This window comes from Nipponia nippon, unplaced genomic scaffold (genome assembly GCF_047370975.1).
Source record: "Nipponia nippon isolate SJK-2023a ecotype South Korea unplaced genomic scaffold, ASM4737097v1 scaffold_9, whole genome shotgun sequence".
NCBI classification, from domain to species: Eukaryota; Metazoa; Chordata; class Aves; order Pelecaniformes; family Threskiornithidae; genus Nipponia; species Nipponia nippon.
Window position 1 is genome coordinate 33,909,878 of NW_028262413.1, and position 20,815 is coordinate 33,930,692.

A 20,815-nucleotide genomic window follows, 5' to 3' on the forward strand; every position below is an offset into this window, starting at 1 on the left:
GGAGGAATACTGGATGAATTAGACCACAAATGCCAGAAGATGACAAAGAAGTGATATGGATTCAGCTGAAATAAACTATGTAAAACCAATCTCACTTCCTTCTCAGATAGCATAAGAGGTGTTTTAATAAGGCTTTTACTACTTCCACGTTTCACAGGTGAACTAAGGAATCCAGGACAACTAAAACTACTGCTGAATACAGAGCGTAGCTTTTTGAAAACAGTAGCTGGGAGTTCACGATCAGCACTGGGTGAATGCATTAACTGAGACTTTGCAGGCATCTGTTTTGGGCATCAGTCCACCTCTGAATTAGTGACTTGGATGAAAAATGAAGACCACATTTACTAAATTCACAGAGCAAATAACCCTGAAGGATCTACAAAGGCAGTGCAAGCCTGGAATTCAAAACTGCACTGACAAATTTAGAGAAGGTAGAAGCATGTGTTAAGAAGTAAATAAATTTTTACATATGGAACCTGTAAACTGAAAAATATAGGCTGAGGAATAACAAGCTGGCCAGCATTACCATAAGAAGGTATTGGGAAATTTTAGACCATCACCAGTCAAACAAGTATCAAAGACTGGATATTTGTTATGAAAAAAGCAGATACCACATGGCAAAAAATTAACAGTATTGTCAGAAAGATCCAGGAAATTTCTTTTTGCCATAATGGTAAGGCCTTAGATGAGATACTTTACGTAGTTTAAAACACTGGAATTCCCTAGGGTTGTGAACCTACTGGAAAACATCTAGAACAGAGCATAAGCTTTTCTACCAATATTTCAATCTGAGATAGACCCTCTTACATATCCGCTATTAAAAATATACCTGCACTCTATTCTGCACTATACACACCAATGTAAAAATTAACTCCGTTTAGGTCTTATCTTTTCTAAGGACTCCTTATCATCTTAATCATCTACTGTATTTACAGCCTCTACAGACTTAAGAAAGAGTATAGATTCTTCTCCATGTCCACTATCCATAAGACAAGAGTTAGATGCTTTAACTACAATATTTACATAAGTCATATGGGAAACTTTTTAAGAGTAAGTACATTTAAGTAATGGAAAACAAAACCCAGCATGGTCATGCAGTCTCCTCCATCTCTAGAAATTTTTAAGAACCGACTATATGAGCATCTGTCAGGGACAACACAGCTGATTCTTCATTCGGATTGTCAAAATGACCTCTCAGGATTGCTTTCGACCTTCTTCTCTATGACTGCTTTCAAAATTGTAGCTACAACGAGAGCTGTGTTTCAGGCACTGCCATGGATTTATGAAAAATAGAAAAAACCCAAGAAGATTCAGAAATCCCTCCACATTCCAAGATAGTAAATGATTTCAAACACTGTCAGATTTAACTGATAAGACCAAATTAAAGTACAAACTGTACCTTATCATATAAATTTAAATTGAATTAAAATTTAATTGAAAGTTAACTCTATGATCATTTTCTATTATGCTGAACATAAAAACAAAACAGATTTACCTACAGTAACATTTTTTTACATATACTAAAAATGTTTAAGAAAGAAGAAACTGTGGGAGAGGAAATAGTAGGAAGCATATCAAAGGAATAAACAGAATTAGAAGTTATGTTAATAGAAACAAATATGTATAAGATTTTGGCTTTAAAACAGCTACATGTAAAAAATTAATATTAAATGGTACTAGATATAAACAATTAGGAGATATAAAAGCGTTTTCCTCAGTGAGAAGCCAAACAACAGAAATTGCACTCATTACCACAAAGCGAAACAGAATTTTATGCAAAGTTAACATAAACCCATTTTCCAATACAGAACATTAACTTAATGAAAGAGTAACGTAGAAATTAATTTGCTTCCAAACTAATGTCAAATTTAAGTTATTATATTTAAATACAGTACATACAGAGTTATTTGAACAACAGTAATAACACTAATACAATGTTTTACTGTCTAGACTGGCAATAATGTGAAGCCCATAACTTGAACTTAAAGAGGTATACTGCTTTTTCTGAGAATGTTACCGAAAGGTCACCCATACAGTTACAAATGGGTCTTTGTTCGTCACATCTGTGTTGCAGAGAAGTAGTAAAGGCTGTGAGAACGATCCTTTCTTAATAGGGGAAGGGATGTTAGGACTGCATTGCCACATGGTGCTGCCCATTCACACTTCCCAAACTACTAGTTAAGAGACTCAAAACCAAGATGTCAAACTCGTATGCTAAGTTTTATCCTCCAGAAGAAAGACGTTCCTGAAAGCATCAGTTCAAAGCAAATAATCTACTTACAGTAAAATTAAAAAAGATTCCTCTTTGAGAAAACAAGCCTAACTAATTAATTTCTTAGAATTAAAAACATAATATATTAGTTATTTAAATCTTTGTCAACAAATACTGAGTGCAATCAAATGCTAATTATACTTTTTAAACATTCAAACTTCCTGTACGTTCAAAACAGACTTTTAAACAATGATCAGAGTATTCTTAATGTGGCTCATTAGAAATAACATGGAAGAAATCTTCATTCTAAAATGAAGATTTAGAGACATAAAAAGAAAGTTTTCTCAATTAAAAAACACATCATCAAAACCACAAAACAATACAGTACTACATTGGATAACCTAATTGTTAAAAATTGAAAGCCTAGTAACACTCTTTTCCTTAAAATTGCACATGATCTCCACTAGGAGTAACAGTTATCTAATGAACAATATTCAGCAATTACTGGGAGGGGTTTGACAAACTATACGCGAAAAATCCAAGTATTACAGACTCATCATGATGTGCAATCAGCACTGGTCTGCAATTCTGTTTGCAGACTTAGAGAGGAACAAATAACTGCAGAGGGTAAGAAAACTCATTTTGCAATGATCTGTAGGAAAGACGTGATACACACAGCTGAAGCACATTGCTCAGTATGATCAGACTAGTAACAATCTCCCTTTTACTAAAAACATAGGACTTCATTCTCATGAACTACAGAACTAGTTCCACTTGCACATAGCAAAAGTATCTATCTCCTCTAAGTGGATGTATGTAAGTACAAGGCAATATGACCACACAGAACCCAGAAAATTTATTCTTCAAATTGTGGAACACATTCTTGTTTATTATGTTTGGTAGACTGACACATTCAAGTAACTTAAACTGAATTTTAATTCAGATTATTCCATCTGCTTACAATCATCACTATACTTACTTGACAGGCTGGTAACCCCGTATCTCTACCGTACAATGGAAATGGACCTCTATCTGAGGTTTTTCCTATAAAAGAAAGACATTTGAAATTAGGTTATTTTTAAAATCTGCTAGGTATCTGCATCAGTTGCCTTTATATATGCAATTCAGAAAATCTGTTAGCATCATAGCAAATTTACAAAAATTAAGCTGCATGAATAAAAGTAGGCTTTTATACATCTGCATTTAACACACTGAAACACTACTGTAATAGATGACATACTTACCTAATTCCATTTCTTATGTACCCGATCAGTAAAAAAGAACTACTGCAATTTTTTATTGTTATAAAATATCCCTATCAGCATGTTTAAATAAATGGGGCAAAGGCCCAGCTTCACTTCCATTACCAATGAGCAAAGGTAGAGACACTTTTAGACATTTCTCCTTCCTACATGATACTAACACATAGCTGGTATCATCTGAGGTGATGAATGTACTAAGCAGTAAAATAAAACCAACAAAACCACATGAAAAGTGAACAAAAACTGCAATTCAGAACAACAAGAAAACCCACACCAAACTTAAACCATGGCTGAATCATTCAGCTCTTGACACTCATCCCTTAAATCCTTAAAAATCCTTTCATTTCACGTACATTCCAGTCGGGTACAAAACCCAAGCAATACAACTGGTCAAGACAGCAAAACAGACTCGACTCTTCTGCCATATACACAATATTTGCCTGTAGGCAGCACCTACTGAACATAGTGCCTTGTGCAGAGCGGCTGCCCTCTGATGTTGCTATCTGAGGTCGCAAGACATCACCAATATATTTGTTAATTCCAAAAAAACTGCTTCCTACTGTATTTGTTGGTTATGCCACGAAACTGGCGTGCTTGTGTATCAAAACTGAGTGTGAAAGTTCTCCAGTAGGGCTCAGAAGTTTATCCAGCAACGCTTTTTAAAAAAATCTTGAAGTCTCTGCTGAACAACGTCAAGAATCAGTCGTCAACTACGCGTGTAACAGAAAACACCAAGTGCACATGCCTGCCCTAATTATGACACAGAACCAAGAAACACCCCATAACACCACGCAGAGTCTTATCCAAAGGTAAGCATTAATAAACCATGATACCTATCCATTTGAAAATGAAAGTCATCTTACCCAACTAGGCATTCCCTTTTCTAAACAATGCGTGTGTCATCCAGTCCTCCTAAGAAGAAAAAGCAGCCTTTCTTACACAATCCCATTTCAGTGATAAATAGCTCCATGCTATTGCAATTGCACTGCTAGAACAGGACTTCCCTTGCTTTTTCTGATTTTCTCTCTTACTACCAAAAATCCCTAAATGTTGTTTCATAAGAGGAAAAACTAAAGTATGCTTATTGTTCATTTTAAAAGTGCATCTTGTGTAAGCAGAGAGGAAGTTTGAATGTCTTGGAACAACATCTTTGCAAGACTATCGTCTTGATAACTACAGGTAGTCTGGTCAACAATAGTTTGCTTGAAAAATGGCAGCTCTGCTGTAACAAAGGGAGGAAAAAAGTTAACATTTTTCTGCAGAAGCAATTTGCCTCTAACAACTATCAGACACCAAGCAAATAAAATACCTAGCATGCAAAATTATATGAAGTAGGATGAATCATACTGTTCATATTAAACCAGACTCAGCATTTTCTTTCCAGAAAATGAGGATCTTATACCACATGATAAACAACTTCGACTGAAGTATGCAGTATTCCAGGCAGGCTTTAAAACAAATATTTGTACAAGAGTCAATTACAGAGGCTAGAAAAATTATTATTTAAATTATGGTTTGTGTAGCGAGCAAGAAATTGTTAGATAAGAATACATAAAACCATGTTGTTTAAATGCTATCCCTTAAAAAGTTTGTCAGGTTCATACTAAAGGAAAAAAAGCTGACTAGTATAGCCCAATCTATACTAAATTTGGTTCTATGAAATGATAGAGAAAAGTCAAGACTGCCTGATGCTGCACTGCCTAAGTATTTATAAAAAATTAGAGCTGGAGCAAATTAACATTTAACCTGCGTTCAAATGGCTAAGCTTTGGAAAGCGACCTAGGATCAAGTACAAGATGGTGCCTTTTTTAGAGAGAGTCTCCCAAAGACATTCCCCGTGCAAGCACTTAGATACAACTCTCAAACCTGCAACAGTGTCACAATGTTAAAGGTATACATTTTTAAGCCACAACAAAGATCAACAGGCACACTCTACAGAAACGCATGTCGAGCCCACACTCAAGTCCTGTCACTGGCTCTCTCTTGTACTGTGGAACCGCGCCCTATGGCCCCTTCTGCAGGACTGGAGCACGGTGCTAGCGGCACAATCTTCACATTCGCATAGCAGAAGGACGGGAGGGAGAAGGTGAGCTGTCCCAGGCACCGCTACAGCACATCTGTTGCACTGTTCATGAGAGAAGAGGAAGGACTCCATCAACAGCCCCCGAAGCTTCACTGATACTACATCGAAAAGGTTTCCCAGCATCGTGCTGTCTGGCAGCATCACAGGATGGTTCCACTATCAACACTATGGAAAAGTGAAGGAGCATTGACTACAAATTGCTTGTTGTCCTTTCAACACACTTCAGCTGCTCTAGTCTAGGCACAACGCTATTCTCACTATTTAAAGCCCTGTAAGCAAACGTCACAGGTATTGTTTACTGATCAATAGAAAGAGAAAATACTTAGCAGCTACTCCACGTAGTGAGTCAGTCAAGTACTTAAACGGTGGGTAATGTCAAGTTTGAGAAGATGACGCTTCCTCATTGGTTTGACAAACAGGTAGGTCCCATACATAATGTCTGATCAACGCATGGGCAGTCTCTGGCATCCAATTAAGTTCAAACACATAGCCAAATATATGAAAGCAGAATCCCTTTTGGTGGTTTTTAGCTTATCAAATACCTTTTGTAATTATTCAGATTCTCTACAGATTGACAGAAGAGCCTAAAAATGTAGAGGTTACCGTAAAAACCAAACTTACTGGAGTACCAGTGTTCATAAGCATGCAAACTTTAAAAATACAGCGACACTGAAAGCCAAAGCAGGTCCTGAAATATCTTGCAGGTGTACCCCACGAGATTCACTGTTGAGTATGTTATACCCTCTGGCAGATCGTATCATCTCCACCCTCTCTCAAGAGGGTCTTGCCTCAGTCAGTGCTCACTACAAAGATGACAACAGTATCTTTTTTATTATAGCTGGAAATTCAGAAACATTAATGCTCAGCATTAAGGGGACATGAGGAAACTCACTACAGCACATGACGTTAATTGGAAGAAGGAGAGGAATATGTAAAAACACTATTAAATGACAAAATCCTCATTGAATGTTTTCATTTGCACGGGTTTGTGTAAGCATGGCTGTAAGGTAGCGTGCCGACATACCAGCTGGGAAGGTAAAGCAATGCCCAAATGAAATTTATTTCCTCTTCAGATCCCATTTTATTTTCACAAAATATTCATGAGATGTAAAGCAACTTTGGCCAGTTTTCTCAACCCCAACACTTGCCATCAGACCTGTGCAGTAGGGCTTCCTACGCAAGGTTATTCTAAATCATCAGCTCCTTGATCACCTTTATCACTTACCTCCTAACTCACACGTTTCAAAAGTTATGTGCTGTTATTTTTGAGGCAAAAAATCTATGCCTTGCTTACAAAGTAGCATTGTGGTAAACTTTTCTTCAGGTTACATATCGGTGGCTCTATATCCCAGAGTTTTGTCTTCCAACCAGATTCAAACTAAAGCAGCAGACATTTAAAAAATCATTGAGTTAGTTATATACAGAAATTTTAAATCTGCACAGATCAACTCACAAGGCATTTGAATTTTTTAATAACTTGGAATGAGTTTGATTTTTGTTTGGGATTTTTTTGTCATTGTTTTTTTTTTTTAAGTAAGTTTCATGTGTTTTCATCAACAAAAACTTCAATGGCCTAATCACTACCTAACAGGCTTAAAGCCCAAGGACTATGGAGTTAAAAGAAACCCAACCAAGAAAATCCCACTAAGCATTTTGAACCACAAGTATTTCCTAACTTCGTGAACTTAAAACCTTGACAAATTCTGTACCAATTCAAACATTAATAGGCATTTAGTAAATAATTATTTTTCTCTTGCAATCGCTTGTCTAAATATGATATGCTCACAACTTAATATAGCTTTTGAATACCGCACAAGGAATTGTATTCCATAATAAATCTATCTGTATAACAGCTGTGCAGCCTAAATACTCTTAACACAGAATGAACTGAAACAGCAAGATGCAAAGTGATAGTGAGCTGAAAACAGCACTACATTAACTCAGTGGAGGACTACTTCAGTGAATGTGCTATAAATGCCTGCCAGTAGTAAAACAGCCTTTTCCCACTGCTTCTAGATAATGCTTGGTTTATGAGAGAATGACAGAACATAACTCTGCAAAAAATTACTTCAATTCCCATGGAATTAACCCTTTACAGACTAAAGATTTTCCTATGCGTTGCTACGAATTTATTTGGTTGGCAATATGGAAAGCACCAACATTTTTTAATGAAGCAATGTTTATCATCCGGTATGAATACCAAAGTGACCACAGCTGGCAGCTGCTCTGTTTGTCAGACATGAAGTATGTCTGCCCTACTTGTACAGAGAATCATCTTTCAGTGAATCTTGAAGCATGTTTTTACAGTTCCTAATCATAATTTCATCACTGATAACACTGCTAACCAGTCACAACAGATAGCCTACCCAAAAGTCAGTTTATAACAAAACATTGTTGATACCCTTGAGGATTTTTTTTTTTTTAAAGTTATTAAACAGTGTTGGTAGATTTGGCTAGAAATCAATTTTCATACTGCTTTCTCCCCCTCCACATCTAGTAACAAAGCATCCAGCAACAAAGTACGTGTCTGTTACCCACAGAATCAATACATTAAAATAACTTCATATGCAGATCCAATATAACAAGGAATGAGCTGCAAAAGCTCTACTGACAGGTGCATAGGGATGATGCAAGAAAAATACTCAACAAAGCAAACATTTTTCTACAATTCTTAATATCACTTTCCAGCTTATCACAAAGTAGAAAGAAAGTGTGCAAAGTTTATAGAATAACATCCTTGCCGCCTCCAGTACAGGTCCCTTCTTTATTTTTTTAAATTTTGTTGGTGTTAAAAATTATTTTTCAGCAATTATTCAGTATGGTGAAAAAAATTTACGTTTGATTAAAACACAAAACCAGTCCTGCTCCTAGGATTTGGTCTGCTGCCTTCTTCTTAGGGGCAAGACCGAATGACACATGCAGCCATAAAAGTTTTAATACACATCTAGACATTTCCCACAGCACCGGCGGAATCATTTCTTCCTCTTCTACTGCTATATAGGCCTACTCATTGATAGAGGCTATCACAGTTTTAATATCTGTCTTATACCTACAATCTTACCTCTAATATTTTAAAGGTACATAATACATGTGTGTATAATTGTGAAGGCATATAAAAATATTACACACATTTTTCCTTGTAATACTTGTGACCAAAACTCATGGAAATGAAACAGAGATCTGAAGCAGCACAATTTGAAGAAAGTGCTTAAAACAAATGACCTCCTATTCTCTTCACAACAATTTGTTTAAGTGTTATTGGCTAACGTGTGCCAAGCACGCTGCTGGCTACACTGAGGATGTTTAACAAGCCAGTGCCAACAAGTGCAGCTGCTGGACTTGCAGCACCCTCCTCCTCTTCATCCCAAGCCAAATTACTCACTCGGCTATGAACAATGAGGCAGCAACACAGGAAAATGCCACGTGCAAGTGAGATTAGTGATAAACTACAGGATCCCTACAGAGGTCAGTGATTAGCAGGTCCCCAGTCGTAATCACTTTCCTAACCTAGCCTTTATCTCATCAGACGCTCCATCTTAGCTCAGTCTTCTACTGCCTGCAAGCAACTTCCCAATCAATAACGCCTGAAGTCTTGCAAACTCACCCACACTGTCTTACCCTTTTCATAAAGCAGTCAAACCTACATAATATGAATTGTCTGCAAACTCCTAATAAAAATTTTGAACCTTAAGATTAGTAATTCATACATAACAAAATCACATTACCGGAAAATTTTGTAATAAAGTAACAGAATAGAAATAAAAACATAAACATATTTAAGCAGGAACACCATGCCCAAGTGATGATCAGCAATGCAGTCCATACAGGTAATCATAAGAATGTTAGCCTATGTGTTCCTAAAGAATGGATAAGGAAATGGTATGTACAGACTGTGACTAGTGAAAAAAAAAAAGACATTATTTTAGATTCCTCCCCCCCCATACTGTGACATCTTCTAAAACAAATTTTTCCAGATGGGAGAAGAAAAGTTTTAGCAAAGCTTGGTTTTAATACTACAGATTTGTCCCCTACTCCTTTCTTTGGTCAAAATTTTGAAAGACCATGATCCTACAGAACAACTCTAATAATCTGCAAGAAGTAAACAATTATGATTTTGAATGAGATTTATGGGATTTAACTATCCAGTCTCAGGTCTGCCAGAAATCTCCTAGGATTCCTCATGCCATAAATTCTCATTTTTAAGATAGCATTATACTTCTGCTATCCAGTTCTATTACTTATTTATCTTATCTGGAGCAAGAACTGGTTTTCATATCTAAATGATTCAAAATGTGGAAATTCTGAAGCTGGAATTACCTGGAATCAATTTCCCATTATAACTGTTGCAATTTAGGAACAATGCTTTAGACAGCAAATACTAAATTATTGCTTTTGTTGACATTTGGACAAGATCACCTGGAAAAAAAAATTTTTTCATTGTGCTTTCCAAAGATTGGAAAAGCTCAGAAGTTCTTTTCTATACTTATAGTTGTGTGGGCATTTGCAGATGTCTTTTGCTATAAGAATTCTACTGATTGAACTGACCAGGCAATAAATCTCAGAATACACTCAAGGCGTTAAACACAGAAGTCAGTGGATTTCTCACAACCACAATATTTTAAAAAGAAATAACGTCAGTGTGTGAAGTGGTATTAAAGAACCTGCTTCCCAAAGACATGCCTTTGACGCTTTCATCCCATTGATTTGTAAGCACTACTAAGAAAAGATGGAATATTTTGTCAGTTTGCAGAGCGCTGCACAGATCTTGTGCTATAAAAACAATTTATTAATGCTCTTGTGTACTTTAGATACACAGGAGGTAAGGGTGGACTAAATTCCACATTATATTTGGATTGACCCTATGAACTTGTAATTTATATGCTCGTGTCAAACTGAGAACATTTCTATTCCATCAGTGGCTGATCCATGAAGGCTCCTTCCTCAGTACTATTCCTGTCCCTCCACTTACCAGGCTTATACTGTGCTAAGTAACAAATCAGATGTTTGCAGGGCTAAAAGGGACTGAAGTCTCTGGCAGGAAGATGCACATGAGTAACTGAAGGCAAGCGGAAAAGAGGGAGTACAAACCTCTTAAATGAAGAAAGAACTTTCTTCTCCTCCCCCAAGCATACGCGGGAAGTATCCGCAAACCAAATAATTCTTGAATAGCTGTTTAGTGTATTTAGTTTCAATTCTCCACTACTATGTCTACCCTCGGCTAACCTTACCATAAATAATGTTACCCCTCTATTAACCCATTAATGTGCCCTACGCATAGCCAGAACATCCAGTGGGAGAAACACACTAAAAATTACTACACTAAAAATATACTAAAAATGAGGAAAATCGGGGATGTACAATATCCAGAAGACAATCATCAAATTGAGTATGCATATGAATATACACACACTCCACACTGGTGTCAAGAAGGCATTTTATCACAGGCACTTACCCACCTCACCTATCTACCCCACTTATTTCTAGAGTATCCAAGTGTCTTCAAAATATTTCTCCCTTTGCCATCTTCTTCATCTCATCCCCAAGGGATTTAGTTAACATTTTCAAGCAACTAACAAAGTTGCTACTTACAACTAACTTGAAAAGCATCCCTTGCTCTCCTGGTGTGGAATCTGTCCCAGATCTAAGGACAAAAATTACTCAGCTTTTATCAGGGACTTTGAACATCAAGTACATTCTTAAGTCTAAAGTCAAGAGGATTTTATAATTGGAAATGAACAGAGAATCCACACTTTACAACAAAATGCTACACCTGTTTCCGATTAAAAGATTATCTTGGTGACACTACTGACTACAAATTGCTAAGTTAGACATATATATATAAAATTATATAAAAATTTAAAAATAGTTACTTCTGTAGATATCTACAGCTCCTCTCACCATCCAAGATCTATTAATTCTCATTAAACTTGAAAAGCCAGCTTTGTCAACGTTTCCCCTCTTGCCCATTCTCTGTATAAACACAGGTGCAAACATGACAAGCATTTATAACCATCTTCCATAAGGCAACTGGCAAATGCATACAATAGTACTCTGTTGTACAAAAGTTTTGACAGTTCTTATTTGGATGACTTGCATAACTTATTCAAGCTTCACCCTTCACAGGCAATACAGCCATGCCAATCGCACAGAGATAGAAGTTTGTAAATCAGGTATTCCCAAACTGTGGTCTCCAGACCAGCAGTAGCTGTTTGACTGGGGGGAAAACAAAAACAAAACCAAAACAACAGAAAAAAACCAACAGAAAACCCACCCACACACAAAAAAAACCAACAAACACCACCACCACAAACAAACACCAAAAACCTAAAACACCCACACCAAAATAAAGAAAATCAAACTCAAAACACCCATCAGATGCTAAAAGGGATTTCAGAAGAAAACAAAACAACATGTTAAGTGTTTTCCCAGTATTACTGCTTCAAAGGAACAATTTCTGCAGGGACCACAGAGTAACCAAATTATCTGTTAAAACAGGAGGGGAAATCCTCACAAGACAGTGCCTGAAAGGAGCCATCTCCTGCTTGGGGGCTGAAAACTCCTAACTGTTCACATGCACTATATGCAAGCACACTGAGACAAAAGAAGGTGAAACAAAAAACCCATAAAGAATAGTTAGATAGTCTAAATTAATACAAAGCACCTAAAATGATAAGAGCTTAAAATACGTGCTCTTATTTCAGTACAAAACCAGTATTTACAGTAAGGGACTTTGTCCAGAAATTGAAAGCAATCCTACCAAGCCCCAAAACATTGAAGATAACTGCACAAGAGAACATCACTGCGTTGCAGAAAGGCAAACTGGTATTGGAGCTACACAAGGAATGAACTTTTAACTATCTACTAAAAAACATCCAAAAAATATAGATCTCTCTAAACCATCCCCTCATCTGTAGGCACCCCATGTCTCCATATATTTATGAAAATCCTGATACCTTACTGCCAAGGCACCTGAAGGATGAATACTGTTTAAGTCATATCCAAAAAAAAACCCCAAACAAACAAAAAAAAAACCAAACAAAAAACCCAAACCCAGTTACAAAGGAAAACGTGTTCACTGTTTATTTTGGGAGGTGAGAGAAGTGACATTCTTGATACAGAAAGGAAAAAAAAGACTGCGTAAGAGATTGTAATAGTCATGGGAACGTGACTGAAGAAATATTAATAATAATATCCCAGGTCCAGACATAGTCAAGGTGAACATAAGTCTCGAATTTAAGAACACCAAGGAGCATGGTGTGCTGTTCAATGAGCTAAAGAATAAAACTTCATATATCAATAAATACTACCTATCTGCTTGGCTACCCACGCTTTCCAGATGTATCACCATGCTGCTTTAAATGACCTAAAGTAGATAAGGAAAACGCTTTTCCTCAGCATGTTAAGAACAAAAGGAATACTCATGGCAATATTGGTAATTATTTTATAGAAATGATAACGTGAATAAGAATGATGAAATATTTTCTATTTCAGCAGTGAGGAAGATGTAGAAGCAATTGCTAACATTCTGTGCTTTTATATCAGCAGGTCTAGATAACCTGACTCCAAAAGGATTTTAAAAAAAAAAATTTTAATATATATAAACGAAGGAGTTCTCTCAAATATTAACACTGGTTTTTACTTAGTCTTACAATACTTAGGAAGTGCAAGATCTCTGGAAGAAAGTTCATTTTGTACAATATTTAAAATAAGCAAATAGGATTACCCAAATAATTTATTCATCTGATAGCGAATCATAAATAATGAAATCACCAAAATAGAATTTTATCAATAAAGGATTAGGTGGGTTAATGATAATGCTAGTCAACCTCAATTTGTGGGAAAGGTGTCTTTTTATACTGTAAGTTGGCAGAGTACACTGTCAATGTAGCTGATTTTTGTAAGCTAGATGCCTTGATACGATAAAATATTTTGACAAAAAAACTGGATGACTTTTAAAAGAATAATTTAAAGGAATAATCTAATTACTCTTTTAAAATAATAATGCATTAAGGGAGTAAAAGCCAGGCAGCAGACAAAGTTTTAAAATGCAACTGTAAACAGAGGATCATCACTGCATATTTTTCAGTCACATCAACGTGACTCAAACCTTGCCCCTAGATTTAGTCTTTTTTTTTTTTTTTTTTTTCCTTTTAAATCATCAATTGACAATCTAAATGTGTTACTGGAAATTCAGAGCTTGTTGACAGATTGAAACAACTGAAGATGGGTCACTGATCTGGAGCACTCTGAACTACACGTAAGGAAGCAAGCAGCCTTTTTATTCAGCCAAGTGCAAAAAGATGCCTGCAGGATTGAGACAAGGCCCCGCAGCCTCCTGTTCTTTAACTAGATTTATCCTGAGGAACAGGGTGGCGGCTATGGAAACTTTCCGTGGTCCACCATCATCCTAACCTTTCCTGTTGGCCAGCCTCAGCAGCTCTGCAAGAGGTGCACTGACCTTTGCAAATCCCACAGGGAATCTCCCCAGGCGTTGAATAGGAAAGCCCAAATGTCTACCCTGGGGTTAAGAATATGTGGTTATGGTACCTGAAAGTGCTGCAAAGTGAAAATCTTCCTTCTAAGCCTAAATGATATTAAAGAGTGAAAGTAAAAACCACGTGGGTTTTGTATCTTTTTATCTATTTAGTAGATAATATCTATATACCTATGTTTTTTATCTGCTTGTGTTTCAATTCCCTGCACTACAGAATGGGAACTGTGGAGTTTGCACGTTATTATAGAAGCCTTTTACACACAAACTAGGATTAATTTCAAAGACAATTTCCCATTTCGTATCTAGCCCTTATCTCTGCTGTAAGCTCTCAACTACACATTACTCCTTGATATTAAAGTCATTAACACTTATAAAAAAAGGCTTTTCTTGATCCTGCTCTCTTGAGTTACTCATCTAAGTCTCAGCATCTCAAGCACCTCTTTTACTTCTCATGCAGTTGCTTTTCAACCTAAATTTATGTTTTTATCAATCTCCCTGCATCTATAATTTTGTCATTACCAACTATACAGTGTATATGGAACCTCTCCTGCTTTATCAGTAGCCTGGAGGAGAAGACAGGGCGCACCCTAAAAAAGTTTGCAAAAGACACCAATTTGGGAAATGCAGTTAGTACGCTTGGAGGCAGGAACACCATTCAGAGGAATGTAGACAATCTAGAGGATGGGGCCAACAGGACCTTCATAAAATTCAATCATAACAAATGTAAAGTCCTGCACCTGGGATAGACTAAACCCTTGCAGCAGCTGCAGGTTGGGGACCAGGTCTGCGGAGAAGGTCTTGAAAGGCAAGCTGCATAGGAGACAGCAGGTAGAGGGGAGTGATAATCCACCTCTACCCAGCACTCGCTACACCGTATCTAAAATAACGCATCCAATTTTGGATTCCCCAATTAAAATAAACAAACAAACAAACAGCCACAAACAAACAAAACCCAACCAACACTAAGCTAGAGAGCAATACAATCAACAGGAAGATTCTGACTGCTTTCACTGGACACTGAAGGAGGCCTCACAACAATGCATCCCTTCTTTTAATTGGTATGACATCCATTCCAGAATCCTGGATTCCGAAATCCCGCAACTGGCAATTTTCCCTCCAACTTCCTATCACTCAGGTCAAATCACTTCTGCTCCTCCAATTTCTTTTCTCAGCTTCCTTTTTTTCCACAGCAGGGCAATGCCTTTATATATCTATTTCTGTAGTGGTTTCCCTTTACCTCTTCCACTCAGATCTCATTTTTTCCCCCAACACCAAAATTTAAGCAAAACAAACAAATTTAAGCTTTCCAATTCAACTGAATTAACTCCCTTAATTAATTATTCTTTACATACTGATTCTGCAAAAATATTCACGCATTTAAAAAAAAACCCCACACGCTACTTATTCCATACCGTCTTTCCTTCTCTTCCTGTGAGAGCACTCTCTTGGATACCTGGTCTCTGCAGTTAAGTTTTATGATTTTCGCTATGCTGTATGAAACAGTAAATGATACTGAATGATGACCAAAACTATTCTGCTTTGAGTAAACCATTTGAAGAAAGGTAATCAAAAGGATTAAGTGAGCTATTGAAATGTCTGGACCTCTCCATTTTTAGATTAAAAATTGCACAGTAAAGTAAAACATCGAATCATTGTAGGAGTTCCATGCTACAGTTGTATCTTAAAACTCCCACTACTTCTATGTTAATTTAATTCACACATATATTCTAACAGAAAAACAAAGTAGTACTGAGGTGATTTAAATTGTTGCACTTTTACTTTTAGGGTTATATTCACAAAGTCTATTTTAAGAACGGCTTTGGAAGCAACTGATGTTTTATGCAGTGAACTACTATTTTCCCAGATGAATAGAATATCCATTCTTTGGCTCACAGTTTCCATGACACTAAAAACAAAACATTCATCCGCACCAACTCGGTGTTTGATGGTAAATGCAGCTGCAGCTCACAACAGCTCGCAGTGTACCTCAGCCTGCCTCAGTTGAACAGAGGCACTGTATTTCCCCAACGCAATTTCATTGTTTTACAGACAAGCCCTTTCTTGCCAAACTCAAACATTTCAAACCCTGCTGGTGTTCTGTCTCGAAATGAAAAGTTATTCAATTCTGCAAGTAACGATACTAATGCAAAGTCTTCCAAATTACTGCATAAAACAAGACTTCAGTAACAGTAGCATTTGCTCCCACAGTTGTGAAGAAATTTTTGGCCAAAGGATTTCAAACTTTGCTCCTTGTTACAATTCCAACTCACGTGCTTCAAGTGAGTTGCTGAAGAAAAATATTATGGGGACCATTTTAAAACTGGTAAATGGGGAAAGTCACACGGCAATTCAGAGACAAGGAACAGCACTCAGCTTTCAGTGCTGCTTCTCTCCCCAAAAGGGGCATTAAAGCACACACCTCTCTTTAGAACGAAAGGTATCACGAGAAACAGTCTTCTGCTTCAGGGGAAGATACAAGACTTCTATTAGCTAATAATTTAATCCTGCCCCATATTAGCTAGCTTTTCATCTGTTTGAGATTCAGTTTAAGTACATGGTCAGTCACCTTTTCACACTGGTCAGCACCCCGCTGTTACACCTTGACTTAATCACATTGGTCTGATTCCAAAAGCCACATTGAAAACAGGACCTAAACAGTACTCCGCATTTATTAGAAGCATTTTTAGGCACCAATTCAGTAAAGCAACTAAGCACATATGTACTTACAAGTATATGAATGAACTAAATTCAGCAGGGACTGCTCATATAATTCAAACTATACACTTACGAGAATACTGGTGGACTACAGACTGATTACAGAGAAATCTGACAAAGAAGGATGTGTCATCTCAGTCTACTCAATGTAGTTTTTAAGAAATTCAGTCAAAATTTCTGAAAATATTGAAAATGTAACATGTCAATAATAACAAATTTGCAACTTAAAGGAAGTGCTATTTTAAGCTGGAAACTAATTTCTTCAAATTATACAGACTGAAATCCATTTTTGTTTTTGCCATAGAATACAGTAACAATACACCCTGGCTTACAGCACGCACCTGTTTAAGGACAAGAAAGGAGACGCAAACATCCACATTTAACTACTGAAATATTATGAAAGTAACTTTCCAGGAAGAGTCTGAAATGGAGGGGAGTTGGTGGCACATGTTCAGCTCTCTCAGGGTGCTGCTCTCACTCTGCAGCTATTGCAGCCTCTCCTGCCTCTGCTGTTACGGCGCACCGCGCTGCTCCCCACTCTGCCCAGCTGCTGCTGTGCTGAGAGCTCCCCCTCCTGTTTTGATGTACTCTAATCACGCTGAAGATTGAGCTACCCACATGTATAGCAATCCAACGTATCTGTGGTGTTGTACGAAACGTCTACATCGTTACAAAAATAATCAGATTGGAAATATAACCTAAAGGCATTTCCTTACACCGAAATGGAACAAGACTCCCCTTCCAGCCAAGTTCCTTTAAAATACAGCTCAATAAAGAAAAACAGTAATCCAAAGACTACAGCAATATTTATTAATACATCATTTGCAAAACAAAAATAAAAAATTCATTGCTTTTTACACCCAAACCACTGACTTCAATTTGAGATTCAGCAGACCCTTCGGATCAAAGAGTGTTACAGCAGCTTACTCTCAGAGGCCAGTGGAATTCGCTTTCAAGCATTACTCTTAATAAATTTCTATTGATGGCCTTTCTACTGACAACCTACTGGACTTTTATAACATCCTTACACTAAGCCATTAACAAGACTGGATCATCAGTGCGTTCCCCACAGGCCACTACAGATTACAAGATCAGAAAAAAGTGAAGCCTGCTTTTGTAGCTTTTCTAGGAGCTGAATAAAACCCACACACGCACACAAAAAGAAGCTTTCTTATTGCCAACGCAGCATTTACACATTCACAGAACGCTATAAACTGGAGGGTAATCTGTGTTGCAGGTCGTCATCGCTGTAACCTAGGGAGAACATTCATGTTATTTTGCAAATACAGTCCTGCAGAAGTTCCTTGGCGGGTCAGTAAATGCTGATACAGGACACAAATGCTACCTTCAAAATTTAATTTTTTTAAGCGTTTGCTGAGGTTTTGACTCTTATTTTCCTTCTGAAGCCAAAAGGAGACAAGAAGTCCAGAAGCTGGTAGAAATAGTCAACTCCCCTTACAGTTCCTGGAAAGAATTTTCTTATCTACAGATTTAAATTCTTCAAGTTTATTGCAACACTGGTGGACACTTCCCTATCCTAGTATTTCCCAAACAGTGGATAATAAATTAGAGAGATCCACCAGCTGACTGGCATACTAGATATGATGTTGTTCTTCCCCTACTTCAAATACAGAGCAGGTTTTACTAGAAACATTAAAGATACATCATGTGTTTTCCTGAGACTGTCTTTTTGCAACTGCAGTGGCAGTAGCAACTAGGGGACTTCATAGCAGGAACACAAGCAATAACGTCCTTCAGTCCATAGTAAATTCCCGCCTGGCTGTGATTATCACACATACAGCCTGGTATGCAGGGGGAAGATGAATGAACCCAGAGAAGCTTTTTAAAGTATAATTTGCAGCATGAAAACATGAAAGAAACCCCATATCTTAAGCTAACGCAGATTCTTCATAGGGCAATAGTTAGTGATCCTTTTTACTGCCCCCTTCTCAAAAGCAGATTCTTTCTAGCTGTTTACTTTCTGAAACTTTGGACAATGATTAGAGATGCTAAATTGGGATGTCAACCCATGAAGTCAGCAATGAGGGAGGGAGACTGGACAGACAAACAGTATCTATTATAATCACAACCAGTATCCCTCTTCCCCAACCATGAACCATATCTTCTCCATCTGCTCAGGTACTTACTTCAAGAGCTAATTAAAAAAATTAACAAAATTCATATCCATGTGATAACGGTTCAAAGAAAAAAAAAATTACGGCAGCTATTTTGGCTAAGGAAGGTCAAGATTTCCAGAGTCTCAAAAAACTAGTGTTTTAAAAGAATCTCCAAAACTGATATCTAAAAGATGTCCGCTTTTCAGATAAGCACCCAATTTTATTTGGAATATAACTCAATCACAAGTGCACAGGAATGCTGAAGCCATCTCACGTAGCTCTATTTGAAATCCTAAATATGGATTTATGGCCCTGATCCTTCAAACAGCTACATATGTGCTTAACGGGATTACGCGTGCTTAAAGTCTCTTAGATGTAGAAGTATTTGTAAAATTAGGACTTACCTTGGGCACGCAGATCATTCAGTAGGACGCATTAGATTTATACTAACTTTTGTTACACTCTAAGACATTTGGACACCTCCCATTATATCAGACAACCACTGAAGTAAACATATTAAACTATTTCAGCAGTATTTTACTTCCTTACCTTACAAAAAGCTTACATGGACTACTTTTTTCCCCAGAAGAAAACAGGGTACCATCAGAGCATTACCAAAGTATCAGAATGCTAATTAAGTGGTCATTTTGCTTATGATTAAAAAAAGTCATTATAATTAAGTAAAAATCAGAGACTTGTTTCAAATAGCTTTTTCCACACTATCCTAGAACATTATGTATTTCTAGAACTGGAGCTATACTGAAATATGTTGAAAAGTAAAACCACTTGAGACACTATTTGAAAAATCTTCCATGTGTGTGTATGCGTATAAGTAACAACGCTTCACCTATATTTCCATGTATCCAAAACAGTTCAGCCACATATATACACAGTTTCACTGAGATTTTTCTTCTTTGAATAAGACCCATTCTTTGTTTACTACTTTTTAATTCTTTTTTTAAGTCTTTTTTTTTTTTTCCAATTACAGGCAGGAAATAAAAAGAAATGCAACTCTTTTATGTAAAGTAAATCCATCTGGATGTTTGCTGCATCCTATATTATAAACTTGTGATCCCCAACCAGAATGAGTTATAGTGAAGCTGCAGGCAAAATTGTCTCCATATACCACAATCCATTATCCCTGTCAAGTTAATGTTCCATGTTGAGCCATATGGCGTGGGTACACACTCAACAAAGGAAATTCCTTAAACTTGTTATAATCAGCACTTACAGTCATCCAAAAAAAACTGACATAAACAGCTTTATTGTGTTTTGTGCATTTCAGTTCATATCCATGACAAAAAGAGGAAGGGGGGGGGGGGGAAGAGGGAGGGGGGAGTAAAGTTGCAATAATAAAAAGGGAGGGGGGGAGACAGAGAGAGAGACTGTACATTTCATAATTACACAACATTTTCCTTAGCAAGTGATTTTCAATTACAATAAGGCTCAAGCCTCCTGACACTGATATACTGTGCCAGATTAACAAGAAACAAAAAAAACCCACCAAAAACCCCTACATCAATACCTCATTTTCAATGCAAATAAGAAATCCTATAGTTTCAAAGTGCCTGACTCATGTAGAAGATTCTCAATTAAAAAAAGAAAAAAAAATTGAATCATTTTTAGTTTTCCTGACTTTGGAGAGAAGGTTTGCCTTCAGTTGTTGTATAATTACCAAGAATTTAACAGTCCTTCATTAACAATATGGTAATTTAAGTAAAATATCTTTCTATGCATTAAGTGTAGGTCACAGATGAATTAAGGACTCCCAGAAGCCTCTGCTACCTGGCACAACCCATCACATCAAGCCTAAGTCAAGGTACAAGTAGAGCAGAACTTCATTCCAGCCCCCGCAGTGACAACAATAAAACGCTGAGAAAACACACTATCAAATACTGAACTCAGCATCAATTTCTGTTAATTACAGCCTTG

The 20,815-nt window shown here is 37.0% G+C and overlaps 1 protein-coding gene across 15 annotated transcripts in view; it reads right to left on the minus strand.

The window, feature by feature from the left end:
- Window positions 1-20,815, minus strand: part of TCF12 (transcription factor 12) — a 179,900-nt gene that overhangs the window by 71,862 nt on the left and 87,223 nt on the right. For all 15 annotated transcript variants that reach the window (XM_087745128.1, XM_087745129.1, XM_087745125.1 and 12 more), the window contains one exon: window positions 3,192-3,256. In XM_087745128.1, coding sequence (XP_087601254.1) covers window positions 3,192-3,256 — 65 coding nt within the window. The remainder of the gene's footprint in view (window positions 1-3,191; window positions 3,257-20,815) is intronic.